Source organism: Eulemur rufifrons, chromosome 17 (genome assembly GCF_041146395.1).
Source record: "Eulemur rufifrons isolate Redbay chromosome 17, OSU_ERuf_1, whole genome shotgun sequence".
Classification (NCBI taxonomy): Eukaryota; Metazoa; Chordata; class Mammalia; order Primates; family Lemuridae; genus Eulemur; species Eulemur rufifrons.
Window position 1 is genome coordinate 50,655,340 of NC_090999.1, and position 16,025 is coordinate 50,671,364.

At 44.4% G+C, this 16,025-nt stretch overlaps 1 protein-coding gene across 19 annotated transcripts in view; it reads left to right on the forward strand.

The window, feature by feature from the left end:
* Nucleotides 1-16,025, forward strand: part of PDE8B (phosphodiesterase 8B) — a 223,765-nt gene that overhangs the window by 155,538 nt on the left and 52,202 nt on the right. For 10 of the 19 annotated variants that reach the window (XM_069492718.1, XM_069492723.1, XM_069492719.1 and 7 more), the window contains 4 exons: nt 6,134-6,212; nt 9,966-10,106; nt 11,559-11,647; nt 13,653-13,713. In XM_069492718.1, the coding sequence (XP_069348819.1) occupies nt 6,134-6,212; nt 9,966-10,106; nt 11,559-11,647; nt 13,653-13,713 (370 nt within the window). The remainder of the gene's footprint in view (nt 1-6,133; nt 6,213-9,965; nt 10,107-11,558; nt 11,648-13,652; nt 13,714-16,025) is intronic. The other 9 variants (XM_069492724.1, XM_069492725.1, XM_069492716.1 and 6 more) reach the window with 4 other exon arrangements.

The following is a 16,025-nucleotide window of genomic DNA, read 5'->3' on the forward strand; positions in this document are numbered from 1 at the left end:
GCTCCCTCATTTTATTTTAAATAAATGGTTCTCTTTTCTTAGGCAACATTAAATGTGATGACATGTGTTAGATGCCAAGAGGTGCCCTGGCACAGATTCTGTGGTGCACATGGGGCATCAAGGGGCTATCGCAGGGACGTTAGGAGCACCTTGTCCATGGCGAACATGACATAGAGCTAGAGTGCTGAAGACTTCTCAAGGTCTCATCAGATTCAGAACTTTGCAAGTTTCTAAGTACCCATCACTATATAAGTACTATAACTTCTCACCCCTCACTACCTAGAACAAGTTGAGGAAGTTGGACCCATTCCTGAGGTCATAATGAAAAGGTTCAAGTTCTTAATACAAATCAGTGTGAAGTTGGCAAATGGACTTGACCCAGGAAGGCAGAAAGGTTTGCCTGGCATGTGGACTCTTAGCTTCTACACCAGCTTAAGCTCTTGCTTTTTAGTGGGCTTTGCCTCAACCTTATTCCAGTTCTGTGTGTGTGTGTGCGTGCGCGTGTGCACGTGTACACGTGTACACACTCACAGGTGTGTATGCACATGATTTGAATCACCCCCAGTATACACATCTGGGCCCAGTAGATGAGAGGACATTGACCCATACCGTGGCCTCCCCCAGCTCCTTAGGGCATTCAAGGACATCTAGAGCATCTACCTGTACCCTGAGTCAGGCAAGCAACTCTGTCATTTGTTGCAGACTGGGAAAATGAGGCTCTTTATTATACAATGCCAGAATAATTATAGTCTAATTATATAATACTTTTCCCTACAATTCCGCCCCCAGCTGCAGCTAAATATGTAGCATTACTGTCATTCTGCAAGGACAGTCTGTGCTGCAACATGATGTCAAATGTTGAAGGTGGACACCTTGGTCCAGGTCTTCATGTCTGGTGACTATATTTACTTAACCAAGAAACAAAAAGGATCATCTGATCTGATCAAACAAAAGATGTGATCTAATTTTAAGATTCCATTATAACTTCTAGAGATGTGAGAACTAAATCACATTTCTGTTGGACAGAAGAATTCATGAAATGGAGAGTACCTAGGTCTGGGCTACATGATGACCATTCAAAATCTCTTTCAATGTTATATATTATGCCTCTTTGTCATGGAAAGATCTACTTTATCTAAAAGAAAGATAATGATTTAACTACTTCATAGGAGTTTAAGCTGATCATTTATACTAACACAGTAGCAGCTATTGTTTGAATCATTAGTCAGTCTAGAAGTTACACCCAAATCATCATGTTTATTTCATTCCATATCTTAAGACAGTAGCAATTCTCAATTTTTGAAAGAATCAAAGTTTCTGCTGGGTAAAACTCTGTATTCTGTGGAACACTACATCTCTCTGTAGTAATAGACATTTGTAGAGCACTTTACCCTCCCGTGGGCTCTGTGCAACAGCCATTGTGTTACAGGAGTGGAAACTGAGCTGTGAAGGCTTAAAAATAACTAGTCCCTGCTGCACCATTGTCCAGGAACAAGTGCCCAAAAGCGACAAGTCCATGATCCCCTTGTCTCGTCCACTCCCTCTTTCCCACCCATCCCCGACCCCTGCTGGGATATGGACTTGTGTTCAGAATCTCCTCCCTACCAGCCACAACCTTGCCCAGTCCTACCCTTGTTCCAGGCAGCCTATGGGTGTGTGTGTGTCTGTGGGTCTGTCTGTTTCATTTTGGTAGAGTCTAGATAGAGCACCTTTGGAAGGGATACAGGAGACAGTATAACCCAGCAACCCCAGCCACAATTGACAGGGGAAAACACTGAGAGCCCTCACGGCCGCTCAGCGTGTTGGTGCAATGCTGGGGTAGAATCCAGGCGTCCTGCTTTTCAGTCTGGTGCTCTTTCCATCCCATGAGAGCACCGTGTTATTTGTAGACTTCATACCTGGGACCCTGTAATACTTGCTTTTTCCCTCTGGGTCTTTTAAGAAGGTGCGGGGGAAATGGTCACATTGCCCATACATCATGGGTTTCCACACCTACGTTACTTTTCCCTTGTGTTTCTTTTCCCAACTTTGTAACCTGAAGAATAAAAAATAAAGACATCTGAGACAGAGTTATATGGTTCCCCAAAACAGAAAATTAATAAAACTCAGGTTCTTCTGCCTGAAGAGTATGAATAATGAATACAAGCAATTAAGTTCCACGACTCTAGGAACATAACTCAAATTGATTACCTCATTTTGCTGCCCATTTATTTAAATCGAACCATCAACCAAAAGAGGTTGAAAGCCCAAATAAACATTGCAGTCCAGTAGTGTTCGTCATGGGGAATAATATGCTGCTCCTACCAATATTCTTTCACTTCAACTGTTGGTAAGAATTTGCTTTTCCTATTGGGCATTATTCTTATTGAAGATTTTATGCTTTGTCAATATTTGTAAAATGAATGTTTAATAGATAAATGTTGGAGGTAGTGCCTAAGATCTTGTATTAAGGCAACCTCTTGAATTGACAAAAATTAGAATACTCTGAAGTACCTATTTATATACATAGTTGAAACATACAGGTACTTTAGAGAAAATACTTAGGTAAGAAAGGAATTTATCATTTGACAAAATGTGTTAATTAGAGCTTAATTATCCAGCTCTCAAAGTTAACAAATTAGCCCAGATGGAGTGTGTTTCTCCAGCTGTAACTACTGAAAGATAGTTGCTGCCTGGGGAATGCTTTCCTACTGTTCTAAGCCCGATTCTGGACCAGGTACCTGGAAAATACTTTTGATAAGACTAGTTCTGCGAGGCAGTGCATTAATGACTTGAGTAACAGTTTTAAAGTCTTCATTTAGTCTTTTTTCTTATTTTAAAAGATTATGATTACAAATGCAGTGATGGTAATAGGGCAGTATACAGTTGAGATTGGGTGGATTGAAGCAGTGTGACTAAGAAGATGTGCTGCCCTGCTAAGGAATTTCAGTTAGGTTGATACTCTGCTCTGCTCTGCGAATCCCTATCATGATTACTGGCTTTACCTACCCTCACACACTGGTGTCTTCATCTCTGCAGCTGTAGGAAGGCCATGCCTTAGTGGGCTAAAATACTTCGCTTTGTGTGCATGCCTTTCTACTATTGAAATATAGTTCTTGGTTTGACATTTCAGCCATGCTCATGAGAAAAGATAGGTTTTGATTCTTTTTTTTTTTCACCAAAGGCTTTTGAAAGCCTTAGAGAATAAAGAAATATTACTCTGTAATCTTACAAGTCATAACAGGTATCATGTATCGAATTCTTTTTTTTTTTTTACTTTTTTTTTATTATTATTTCAGCATATTGTGGGGGTACAAAAGTTTAGGTTACATATAAAGACTGATAACTAGAATCTACCTAGAACTCAGGAAAATCAGCAAGAAAAAATCAAACAACCCTATCAGAAAGTGGGCGAAGGACATGAACAGAAATTTTTCAAAGACAGAAGAATAGCCAATAAACATATGAATGCCCAACATCTCTAATCATCAGGGAAGTGCAGATTCTTGTATTGTCCCAAGCACTTCGAGAAATTCCTCACATAAACCATCTGTTTTCATTCTTATCAAAACCTGTGAAATACATATTACTATCCCGTTTTATAGATGAGGAAACTGAGGGCCAGTGAAGACAAACAGTTGCCCAAGGTCCCATAACTGGAAAAATGCAGAGCCAGATTTCACCAGTTCTTGCTGCCTTCGTCCCTATAAACAGATCGAAATTGGGTGACAAAGTTAGACTGCCTTTACAAGTGGGAAAAATAACATTTTAAGAATTTGTTTTATAAGAAGAAACATCAATTCAGTAAATCAACATTTTCCTTTTTTCTTTTTGTAACGTGAGAAAGCTGCCATTGGGATTCATTAAACAGTCGGTATAAATAACAAAGCTCTAGCTACATACTTGCTGTATTTGACAGTAAATAATTTACTGTATTTGGAGGTGCTCTAGATTTGAAGTTAGTTAAAATTATAAGCAAGAAAATAAGAGTCTGATTCCAAATATTCCAGATACAGATCACTAAGAAAAGAACCCGCCTGGAGGGTGTCATAGGTACAATGAACTAGGGAAGGGGGATTCTGCCATGTTTGACTTTCATCATGAGAGTGGGAACGGTTGGAAGCAAAGTAACATCATAAAAGTAAGAAAGGAGAAAGAAATGTTTCTGTGTCTGTTGCAAAAGACCAGAATACCTCAGATCCAGTTTGGGTTTAGTTAGGTTCTCCTAACTGATGGGGACTTGACTTCCCCATGACCACAGCTGTGAATGAAACAGAACTTCATTGAGAGAGAACATATGGAACTGACAAGACAGTCTCCTCTGCATCTTGTTCTCTCATGCTAGTGTTGACGTTTCATTCAGCTCACATGTAGTCCATTCCACGATCCCTGAAGATGTTGCTGAATTACAATCTTCTTTTCATATCATATACTCAGAAATATATGCTGTTGTTTATGCATTTAGTTTGAAGTACTTTTTTTCAAAACATTAATAATTGTCTTAGTATGTTAGGGCTGGTATAACAAAATATAGTCATGCATCGCTTAACAACAAGGATACATTCTGAGAAATTTCTTGTTAGGTGATTATGTCATGGTGTGAACATTATAGAGTGTACTTACACAGCCTAGATGGTATAGCCTACTACACACCTAAGTTATATGGTGTAGCCTATTGCTCCTAGGCTACAAACCTGTACAGCATGTTACTGTACTGAATACTGTAGGCAATTACAACACCATGTAAGTGTTTGTGTATCTAAACATAGAAAAGGTACAGTAAAATTACAGTATAAAAGATAAAAAAAAATAAAAAAGTGGTATACCTGTGTAGGGCACTTACCGGGAAGGGGCTTGCAGGACTGGAAGTTGCTCTGGGTGAGTCATCGAGAGAGTGGCGAGTGACTGTGAAGGCCCGTACTCAAATGGAGACTTGGTGAACACTGTAGACTTAGGCTACATTAAATTTATAAACAAAATTTTTCTTTCTTCAATGATAAATTAGCTTACTGTAATTTTTTACTTTATAAACTTTTTAATTTTTTTTAACTTTTGACTCTTGTAATAATGCTTAGCTTAAAACACAGCTAATATTTTCTTTCTTTATGTCCTTGTTCTATAAGCATTTTCCTATTTTTAAATTTTTAGTATTTTTTACTTCTTAAAATTTTTTGTTAAATACTAAGACACAAACACACAGATTGTCCTAGGCCCACACAGGGTCAGGATGATCAATATCGCTGCCTTCCACCTCCACATCTTGTCCCACTGGAAGGTCTTCAGGGGCAATAACATGCATGGACCTGTCATCTCCTATGATAGCAATGCCTTCTTCTGGAATACCTCCTGAAGGACTTGCCTGAGGCTGTTTTACAGTTAACTTTTTTTTAAAAGTAGAAGGAGTATACTCTAAAATAACAAAAAAGTATAGTATAGCAAGTACATAAGCCAGTGACATAGTTGTTTGTTATCATTATCAAGTATTATATACTGTAAATAATTATATATGCCATACTTTTATCCTAGTGATAGCACAGTAGGTTCGTTTACACCAGCATTGCTGCAAACATGTGAGCAATATGTTACACTATGACGTCACTAGGCAATAGGAATCTTTCAGTTCCATTATAATCTTACGGGACCTCCTCCATCATATATGGGATCCATCACTGCTGAAATATCATTATGTGGCTCATTACTGTACCCTGACCTGAGTAATTTATAAACAACAGAAATTTATTGCTCACATTTCTAGAGGCTGAGAAGTCCAAGATCAAGGTACTAGCAGGTTCTGTGACTGGTGAGGGCCTCCTGTTCCTCATGGGTGTCACCTTCTATGTGTCTTTATGAGGCAGAAGGGCCAAGGAAGCTCACTCGAGCCTCTTTAATAAAGGCACTGATCCCATTCATGGGAGTAGAGACCTCATGACTTAGTCACTTCCCCAAAGCCCCACCTCTTAATATTAATACTATCGCAGTGGGTACTAGATTCCAACAAATGAATTTTGGGGAGACGCCAACATGTAGACCATAGCAGTAACAAAAAGTACATAGTTTTAATGAATCTTGTATCTGTTTACTGTGTTAAACATTAACAGGTGAAATGAGAATGGTTTTTATAGAAAAACTAACATCAGTGTTTTGCAACTTTCAGGGCCTGTAATTCCGTGTTTACAGCATTAGACCACTGTCATGAAGCCATAGAAATAACAAGTGATGACCACGTGATTCAGGTATGAAAGGAAAAACACTTTATATCATTAGACATCAGATAGAACCTGTCAAGTTTGAGCCACACTTTTTTGAAGTACTTTTCCATAAGTCTCATATCAGCACATTTTCTTAAGGAGAAGGGGAAATCAAACCGTGCAAAGAACACTGATAGACTTACAATAACGAATAAAAAATTATTACTTCAGATGATAACCTGTGACTTCTTTGACAGAGATGGGGTAAATTATTTGGACCATCTGTAAAGACAGTCTTTACACAGAAGTAAATCAGAATTTTTGAGTAAATGCTTAAGGGAACAGAATATTTTCCAAGATAACTCGTTTATTTGCCTGCGATTGGTATTCTAATTATAAAGCACTTTTATATCAATGTCATTTTCTTAAGGAAATGTGTATAGTAGACAAACCTTTGTTGAAATGGGTGTTCTTATTGTAGTTGTTGGAAAGTAAGATGTCTGTATTTTAAAAATACTCTGAAATGTAGACTTTGCACTAGCGGGTGCTGGCCTGCCTGCGGTTGGTTTGTGGGGTGACGTGGGGTGTGAGGAGCACCGCTGTCGTCAGTACAGCACCGAAGACGGGCAGCACAGCGAGCCCCACGGCAGAAGCCCCACGTTTGTCTTCTCTGAACGTGCCCCCCGCCTTCGGTGCACCCTGCTCTCAGACCAGATCAGTGACCTCAGTAGCCCACCACGCCTGGGCCATGTCGTCGGCACTTTTGTTAGGTTACCTCATTTCCACTCCGTGAGGCTGCAAAAGGGCCATAACCGCCCTGTGGTGCAGATGAAGGAACTGAGGCCCGGCAAGGTCATGGAACTTAGCCAAGGGAAGCCCCAGTAATAAGTATTGGAACCAAAATATGCAGCCATGTCTTCAAAGCCTTTCTACCGGGTTTCCTGTTTGGCTGTGTTTTTAGAATGTGTTTTTCTGGCTGCCCCTTGAGATGGATCTGAAGCCTTGCTCATGCGGCTGGCTGTCGCCGGCCCACCTGCCCACAGGCCTGCCTCCCGGACCGCAGAGAGAGCCAGACGTGTTTCTGTTACAGACCAAGCGCAGAGCCCTCATCTCCCCACTTACACCCAGGCTCGAGCAATCACCTCTGTTCCTGAAGCATGTGTGCCGTGCACCGCCTGCCTTATGGTGGGCAGCTGGGTTGTGGTTTCAGTGCTGAGGAGGAGGAGCTCCCTGCCCTCCACCTGTGAGCTAACAGAAGCCCCCTCAAATGGGGCACTGAGTTCCTCGTTCTACAGTTAGCATTTGGTGGTTGGAAAACCTGTGTCCCTGGGAGAGGTAATACAGCGATGGTGTCGCATTGTGGTATGAAACAGGGTGTGAGGCCAGTAGGCGGCTGTAAGGGGGAGAGGAAGGGAAGCTGGGAGGTCGCCGCATTGAAAGGGAAACTTGGGTTCTGAAATAAAACTTTACAGGTTTTTTTTTCTTAGGGAACCTCTTCCTGCTCCTTTTAAAAATGTACCAGCAAACTGTCATGTAAAATTAAAAAGAGAGGAGGGAGGAGAAAGAAGTCAAATAGAGGATGTTATATGGAAAGGGGTTACTAAAATTACCTTCGTGCTGTAGATGTTGAGGATGGGTCATCATGGATGGGATGTTTCCACACATGTTCTTACTTGTGCCGGCATCCTCAGGGCCTTCCAGCTGAATAGTTAGTGCCTCTTCATGAGTTCAGATTTTCAGAGGTCAGGTAGCAGCACTTAAAATTTAGAAACAATCTCTCCCTCTCTCTCTCTCTGTCTGTCTGTCTCTCTCTCCATCCCTCTCTCTTTCCTTCTCTCCTTCCCTCCCTCTATGCCTCCATCTATCTAAACTATCTATCTATATAGACAGATAGTTTGCTTTAAAACACTTACATGGTACTTACATGTGCCAGGCCCAACTCTCAGCATTTTATACATACTCATTTATTTCTTAAAACAGTCCCATGAATCACAGATTACTATTGTACTCATTTTGCAGACAAGGAAACTGAAGACCAGGGAAGTTAAGTAATTTGTCCATGGTTATATAGCTAGTACTTGGCAGAGCTAAGATTTGAACTTGACCACCTTGGCTCCAGAGTCCACGTCCTGGAGTACATGCTATATTATGAGGTTATGGGAACCCTGGCATGAAAGAAGGGCCATAACTTCTACCCATATTTACAGCCTAATGGGCAAGGCAGAATGAACACTTAGGAAAAGGGATGAGAGTATAGACAACAAATAATGAAAGCAATACATTCTCTAATATTTTCTATTCATCCATAAGATAGCTATTAAACAGCACAAAGTATCCAAAGGTAAATCCCAAATGGGCTTTGCCCTTGAGGATTTTAATGTCTAATGGGAGAGAGAGAGAGAGAGAGACAAAAATTTAAATTCAGTGTAGTAAGTCCCTAGAAGTCTGCACAGGAGTCAGTGGCAGCTCTGAGGAGTGGCACCAACTCAGACTGCGTGGGGGGTGGAGGGAGGAGGTCAAGGAAGGCTTCCTGGAAGAGGAGAGTGATAAATTGGAGATGTCGAGGCAGAGGGGTGGGGAAGGACATTCTACACAGCGAGAGCGTATGAGAAAGGCCCAGAGATGAGAGAAATGTGCAGACGGCTCAGCAGCCTGCGGGGCTGGGCCAGGGAGCGTGGGGCTGGCCTGGTGAACGGGGGCCACTGTGTAAGTGATGCCCACCCTGCCTGGGGAGGGCACTGACTGCCACGTCAGTGATGGGGCTGGGAGGGTGTCTGAAGATCCATAAAGTCAATGTCACAGCCCCCTCCTTTTCAGCCACCTCCAAAAGGCCAATGGCCAGAGCATCCTCCCAACCCCTTCAACTCATGGGGTTAATCGTGTTAATAGAGGCTATGTCTCCAAGGGAACAGCTCCCCAAGTGTCCCTGCGTCACCCAATTCATGACTGTTGTCATCACAGTCCAGAGCAAGAGTGACTGCAGTTGGTAAGGACATCTCTGAAGCAGCAGATGAATGTAAATTATGCCCAAAGAAATCCATGACCCAGATGCAGTATGCTCACATTTTCCCCACGTTCTTCCTCGCTTGCCGCCCTGCACTCGGCTCCCCATCTGGTGACTGTGTTCTTTGAAAGGAAATTGGGGGGCGGAACAGGAGCGGGGAGTCAGCTAAGGTAATAGCTCTAAACTCCAGGACCCCGGGCAGAGCATTGGAAGGAAACCTCTGAGTCTGCTGGCCCCGGCACGTGTGGTGGAGCCTCTCTCCATGCCTGTCCTGCGCCCAGCACTGAAAGGGCTCCTCCTGCCCAAGCCATTTAACTGAATTTATTGCTCTGATGCGACCAGAAGGGGCCCCAAACCATAGCATTGATTAATAGATAGTGGCAATTGGAAGGAGACCCGAGAGATGCAATTTCTGACTTATAGAGAGAGATGTGACTAATATAAGCCACAGCCTATTGAATTGAATGATGATTTAGTTTTACTTCTGTTTGTTTCCAAGTTTTCCCTTACTCCGGGGACAGCGGTGGTGGGTGAGCTCCCCGGGGCTGGTACCGCTAGATGAGGGCTGCCGAACGGTTTCTTTTGGTTGCTGCTCAGGAGGAAGGCAGCCACTCCAGGAGGGGGTTGGTGGCCCGAGGGGACCAGCCAGCAGCAGCGTTAGAGAGCCTCTGCCCGGGGAACTTCGTGTTTGATGTTCCTCTGTGTTCCGGCAAGTGTTCCTACGGGGCGCACAGACGTTTTGTGAATCCCGCCTTGTGTCTCCGCACTGATCTCTACCCACCTCCCATTAACAGTATGTCAACCCAGCCTTCGAAAGGATGATGGGCTACCACAAAGGTGAGCTCCTGGGGAAAGAACTCGCCGAGCTGCCCAAAAGCGATAAGAACCGGGCAGACCTTCTCGACACCATCAATACATGCATCAAGAAGGGAAAGGTGGGTTGAGCCGGCAACACCAATCACAGCCCCCTCCCCGGTGCATTTTCTTCTGTGAGTTTTCATGTCCCATCCTTAAGATTGGCTTCTTTAACAATGTTGTAGTTAAGTGAAAGATCTACTGTGTTTGCAAAATGAGTTAATGTTTGAGTTAATTTTGGATCTCAAGTCAATCTGGTGCATATCATGATGATACCAAATCTGATGATTTTCATGTAAGGACATTTCATCCTTTGCATGAATATAGCCCACCTGTCGTTGCTGCGGTCTTGAGCCTATCTTTGAGCAGAGTTCTGCCCAGAGAGCTGTTATGTTTTTTCAGTTTATCCAGTGTTTGGGGGACTAAACGTATTTAATATCAGTATTTACAGGTAGCCCCAGTTTTTTTTGCCAGTTCTCCTTTTCTGTTAAGAAGGCAGTGGTGGAAGTATAGTAGGAATTTTCTCCCAAGCCCTCACCTCTAGAGGAGCAGTGGTTCTCATAGCTGGAACTACCTGTGTGCATTTTCTTTTAAGCATTCGGAATGCTTCCTCGCATAGTATCTCTTTCATCTGCCCTTCGCTGATGTGAACGAGTTAGATCATTTAACAGAGGGGCCATTTTATAGGCGTAAAATAAATTTGGATTATAGAGGATGGCCCAAAATTTTTTAAACACTGGGGCAGTGAGACTCAAAAGGAAACAAGATGCTATATACTACTTCAAAAAAAATTGCCAAAAGAATATGGTCACACTTCTGGTGACCCCAGTGTGCACAGCAGTTAGCCACATGATGTGAGAGAGGGCACAAGGAATGGCTGCAGAGAATCTCAGTTTCTGATGGAACCAATCCTTCCCAGGAAGGGTGGAGGTGCCCCAGGATTGCCCCGTGAGGTCACCTGGCTCTATCCCAGCTGGGTCCCCAGGGTCCAGAGACAGCAGGCTCTTCACACTCCCCTGGGCCTCATCTGTGGCCACTGCCAGGGGCCAGGCTAACCTCAGGGAGGCCTTGGATGGGAGGCCCATAGGATGTTAGAAAGATGTCGGGGTTCAGGGAGCATTAAAGAGCAACAAATTTATAATGAGATCCTCCACTTCCTAACACGGGCAAATTAGACTCTCTGAGCTTCAGTTTACCCATCTGTAAATTAAAAATGATAATACCAAGCTCATAGGTTGTTGTAAAGATTTTGAGACAGACCTCAGACAATCCCATGACCTGGTGTCGTGGCACCCATAGAGCTGAGAGCAAAATTCCACCCACTGCCCAAGTGTCCTGGAACCCAGGACAGACAGCCTGGCGGAGGATACATTGTGTGGTCTTGTCTTCATGCACTGTGGCCATGGCAGCATCACCGCAGGTGTGTGATAGAGCAGGGCTTTGTGACATGTAACGAAAGCCTGCTGAGACGTGTGTAGGAGCAGCTGCAAGCCTTGACCGAAGGATTTTAAGAGTTCTCTTTGTCCATGTAGGAGTGGCAGGGGGTTTACTATGCCAGACGGAAATCCGGGGACAGCATCCAACAGCACGTGAAGATCACCCCAGTGATTGGCCAAGGAGGGTGAGAGCAAACTCTTCAATTCTTTAAGCTGAAGACGAAACCTCAGGGTCCTTGTGGGCATTGGGTGTGTGTGTTGAAATGCCAGCGTAAGCCTCAGATGCAGAAATGCAAGAGGGTGGTGCTGTACGTGGTGTTGTAGTGTATTCCAAGGGCGCCTCTTCTGGCCAGCAACCCCCAGACTGGTTTCTCTCTGTTCTTGTCTCCTGCCTGTGGTCTTTTATGAAACATCGCCCCAGTTTCCAAACTGCCTGCTCCACCTGATGGTGCACGGTTCCATTGTTCCCAGTACCCTCTGAAGGGGCTCCATTTCTAGGCTGTCCTGCTGTCCTGACAACAAATGCTCTCCAGCCAGGGCTGCCCAGGTCGCCCCACAGGCCACAGGGAGCTACCCTTTCCTCCTCCTTGAGGCCCAGCTCACTCTGGTTCTCTCCAGGCCAGGCACTGTTGCCCTAAGCCTCAGATTACCAGAGAAGCCTATTTATTTTGTGGAGAGGTAGGGAAAACATACAATTCCTTTTCCTTCTCCCAGTTACATTTTGTGAGAGGTTTACACAGCCAAACAGGATCCCCTAACAAAACATCACTCATGAGCCTTTGGAAGCCAGCCTGAAGGTCAACACCAGTTTCATGGTTAGAGTTTATAAGGGACATAACGTTGCATGACCTTTTAGAAAGAGGTAAGACAGCGGTTATCCAGCTGGTAAGAGGAACAGAAGCGCCTCAGGACTATCTGCGTTCCTAAAACTAGGCGTGCCATCAGGTTGGCAATGTATTTTGTAGGTTGTTTGCCCTCCAATTTGACTTGTTTGATTAATTTCAAAATTGCTCACTTCTGCATGGTATTTCATGCCATTTTGGAACTTGTGCTCCCCTTTCTGCATCCCTCTGGGTGGTGGGGGTGCTGACAGGCCACTGGCCGAGGGTGGCGAGCCCCAGTGGTCCCTCTGAGCGGTACTGGCCTCATACAGCTGTCCCCGCCAGCGGGCCGTGCACAGAGCCCTGGGATGGAGAGAATGCCCGTGGCTGTCGTGGTGTTTCTGTCATCATCCTTAGACCGTCTTCTCAGGAAATCGAAGCTAAGAATCCCTTTGTGTGTATGTGTGACCACAGTCATTAGACAGCCACAGCAGAGAAGACAGGCTATTGCCTGGTAATTGTTGTCAGAATACATTTTTCTGATCTTTCTGATTTTACAGATGAGAGAAAGTTCTTTTGTCCAGACACCATTATCAGTGCTATTTTCCCCCTAATTATAGGCAGTGAGCTATCAGAGGCAATTCTTATTAAAAGTAGGGAAATCTTACCTCTTCCTATTTGAGCGAAGCATAACCAGTATTTTCTATCCTCTTTTCAGAGCCCTCCAGAGAAAAGTGATTCGGGCTGGGGGCGGGGCACCCAAAGGGCTTCCAGGGCATAAAGTCTAACATAACTCTCTGGATTTCATGGCTTTACTCTCGGTAAAAAAATCCACCTTGAGCCGATTTTTGCACAGGGCTCAGACACCTGTAGTCTTGAAATAACAGGATTTTTCTCTGGCCCCCCAAATGCCATCATTATGAAAATTACAGTATAAAAGAACATGTAATATTTACCATCAAAATACCAACCATTGAAATGTGATCATTGCCCCCAATGAGTCTCTTGCTTTTTATATAAGCTATAAAATGATTAGTGCCAGCAGAATTAAAACTAATTTGTTCCTAGTAGCATTTTATCGTGTCACTGAGGGTATGTAGGAGCCAAACTTCAGGAGCGAGTTAGGAAACGAAATACCCGACAGGGAAGTGTTTCCGAGCCAGCTAGGGTTGAAAGGGGGGCCCCGTTTCTGAAGGCACATGTGGGCTCTGTGTGTTTTCTGTAGATCAGGTTTTGCTTGAATTTTAAATCTGCCCTGGAATGGACCCTGGCATGTTGCTTTAAAAAGAGTCTGTTGATGCTTTCATTTGCTAATTTGTTGAATCATCTCATATCTGACTCACTAATAACTGATTATTTATGTTATTAGGAAAATTAGGCATTTTGTCTCTCTCAAGAAGCTGTGCTGCACCACTGACAATAATAAACAGGTACAGTACTCAGCTTCCTGCGTCCCCTCCGTCAGCCTGGCCACACCCCGTGCTGCTCTCTGCCGCCTTGCCGCGCTCTCTGCTTGCTTTTGTCCCCATCAAATTGTGGTTGCCAATTAAGCAGTTTATGGGAAAATGAGCCTTCTCTGACAAATATTTTTTTTAATTTCCCTGCAAGCCTATATTACTTTATTAGCAGTGCACATCAGTTATGCTTTCGCTGTGACTGAACAACTCTCTAGACTCAGATATTTTATGAGCACATAAAATTCTTCCTTCAAAAATGTTCTATTTTTCTATCTCCATTTCTTAAATGAGAAGTATATATGCCTTTATGCATTTCACCCTTACAAATTCATATCAAAAGCAAGAATCATTCCAGGTCAGTCCTGTGATATTTTTTTACCATTGCATCATACAAAACAATACATATGAATGTTGTCTTCTGAAGTAACAGAGTTTCAGTAAGTGCTATATTCAAGAACATTTGAAAGTAGTTTCATAACAGAGCATTGGTATATGTATTTTTTTCTATTTTATTTATACTTTACTACTGGAGTGTGTGTAGTTTTACTTCATGCTCTATAACTTGTTGATTAAAAGGTATGCAAGAAACATAATTACCAATGGTCTATTTTTGAAAACTTTCAAAATATGACCTTTGATTTTGATGAAGATTTTAAAGAAGGGACAGTGTTTCTAAGGGATTTCAAGGGCTTCCGGGGCGTAATCCATTTTAGTGGAGGGTGGCAGAGACTTGGGAGGCGCCAGGTGAGGAGAGATCAGGCGAGCCCCCGGACGGGTGACGGGTGAGTGCAGCGAGCCCACCAGGGCCTCTCTGTCGGTTGTCTCAGGACGTTGAAGGGATCCACGTCCGGGTGCTTTTTCATAAGATTGAGTTCACCGTAAGATGCTTTCTTCAGCACTGAGAATTTCAACTGAAATCAGGAAGTTTGCAGTTAATACCATAGAGTCCTGCAGGAGGCAGGTCCTTGGAGGCCTCTAGGAAAGGAGAGAATGGACTTTCATAGGAAAGAACATTCTTCCAGCAGCCCGGTTGAAACACACCAGGAGGCAGCCTGCGTTCTGTGTGAGTGGCGACACGGGCGGAGGGAGGGGGGCAGGAAAACCCGGTGTCTCTAGAGACAAATTCTGAACCCAGGCATTGCAGACCGGAATTTCTGGGCTGTGGACACGCAGTAGAGGGCACAGGTCCACGTGGCTCGTTCATTCTCGTGCCAGAAATCAAGTACAGTTCACGTCCAGAATCGAGCACACACTCCCCCCACCAGCTCAGCCTCACTCCTCCTCCTCCCTACTTGCTCACCAAGTGAAGGGAAATCCAATCTCCCTGTCACCAGTCTCCCTGCAGCCCCACATGCCCAAATCCTACCGGTTCTTCATGGCCCCGCTCCAGAAGCACTAGTGCCACCTCCCTGCTCAAGGCCCCAAAGCCCCCACCATTGTCACAGCTATGTGTGTGCTAAACTGCCCTCTCTTTGCTGGCAGGGCCACTGGCTGTGCCTTTCTTTGTGTGCCCAGCTGCCTGGTGCATAGTAGGGCCTTGAGCTGTTGTCTAGCTTGAAAGAAGTGGGACGTCTCAGTCCTGGCCGCCTGCCAGCTGTAGCTCTTCCTGCGTCACGGGGAGAGCAGGCAAGCCCTTAGCACAGGACTTCAGGGTGCAGGAGCGAGGGGCCACTTCTTTCTGGGGCTCTGAATAGAAATGCCTGCAGTGCCATGAATTCACTGCTGCTCTGAGAAGAGCAGAGACGCAGAGCTCGGGTACCCTGAGCCATTGACGTCACCTAATGATGCTGCACAGCCCTAGAGAGACACTTAGATTTTCCAATAACAAAGCATTTTTATACCTCTGGCTAGCTCCAGTGTTTTTCCTTCTCGTGGAAGGCGGCTGAAGCGAACTGCAGTGGGATCCTGTCTGCAGGCAGTTTCAGTGGCGCTGCTTTCAGGGGTTTAGCCCTGACGTCAAAATCGGTCCATGGGTTTGCATTTTAACAAGGAATGAGATTGTAAGCCAGGCTGCTGTCTCCCGGTAGTGCTTGTCATCAGCAAAGATCCCTTTTCATATGTGAGCCCTGTAGCTTTTTACAAAGATGCTGGAAATGCTTGGTGAGGTTTGTCTGCTGTAAGCATCGTCTCCTCCTGCACCACATACATGTTTTCTCCCCAGATACGTGTTAAACAGCTGCTCTGTGCTGGCACCGGGGACACGACGTATCTGCCCCAGAAGCCCTGGGGGCTGCAGACCAGCACACAGCACACAGCACACAGCACACACAGAAGGCAGCACCGGG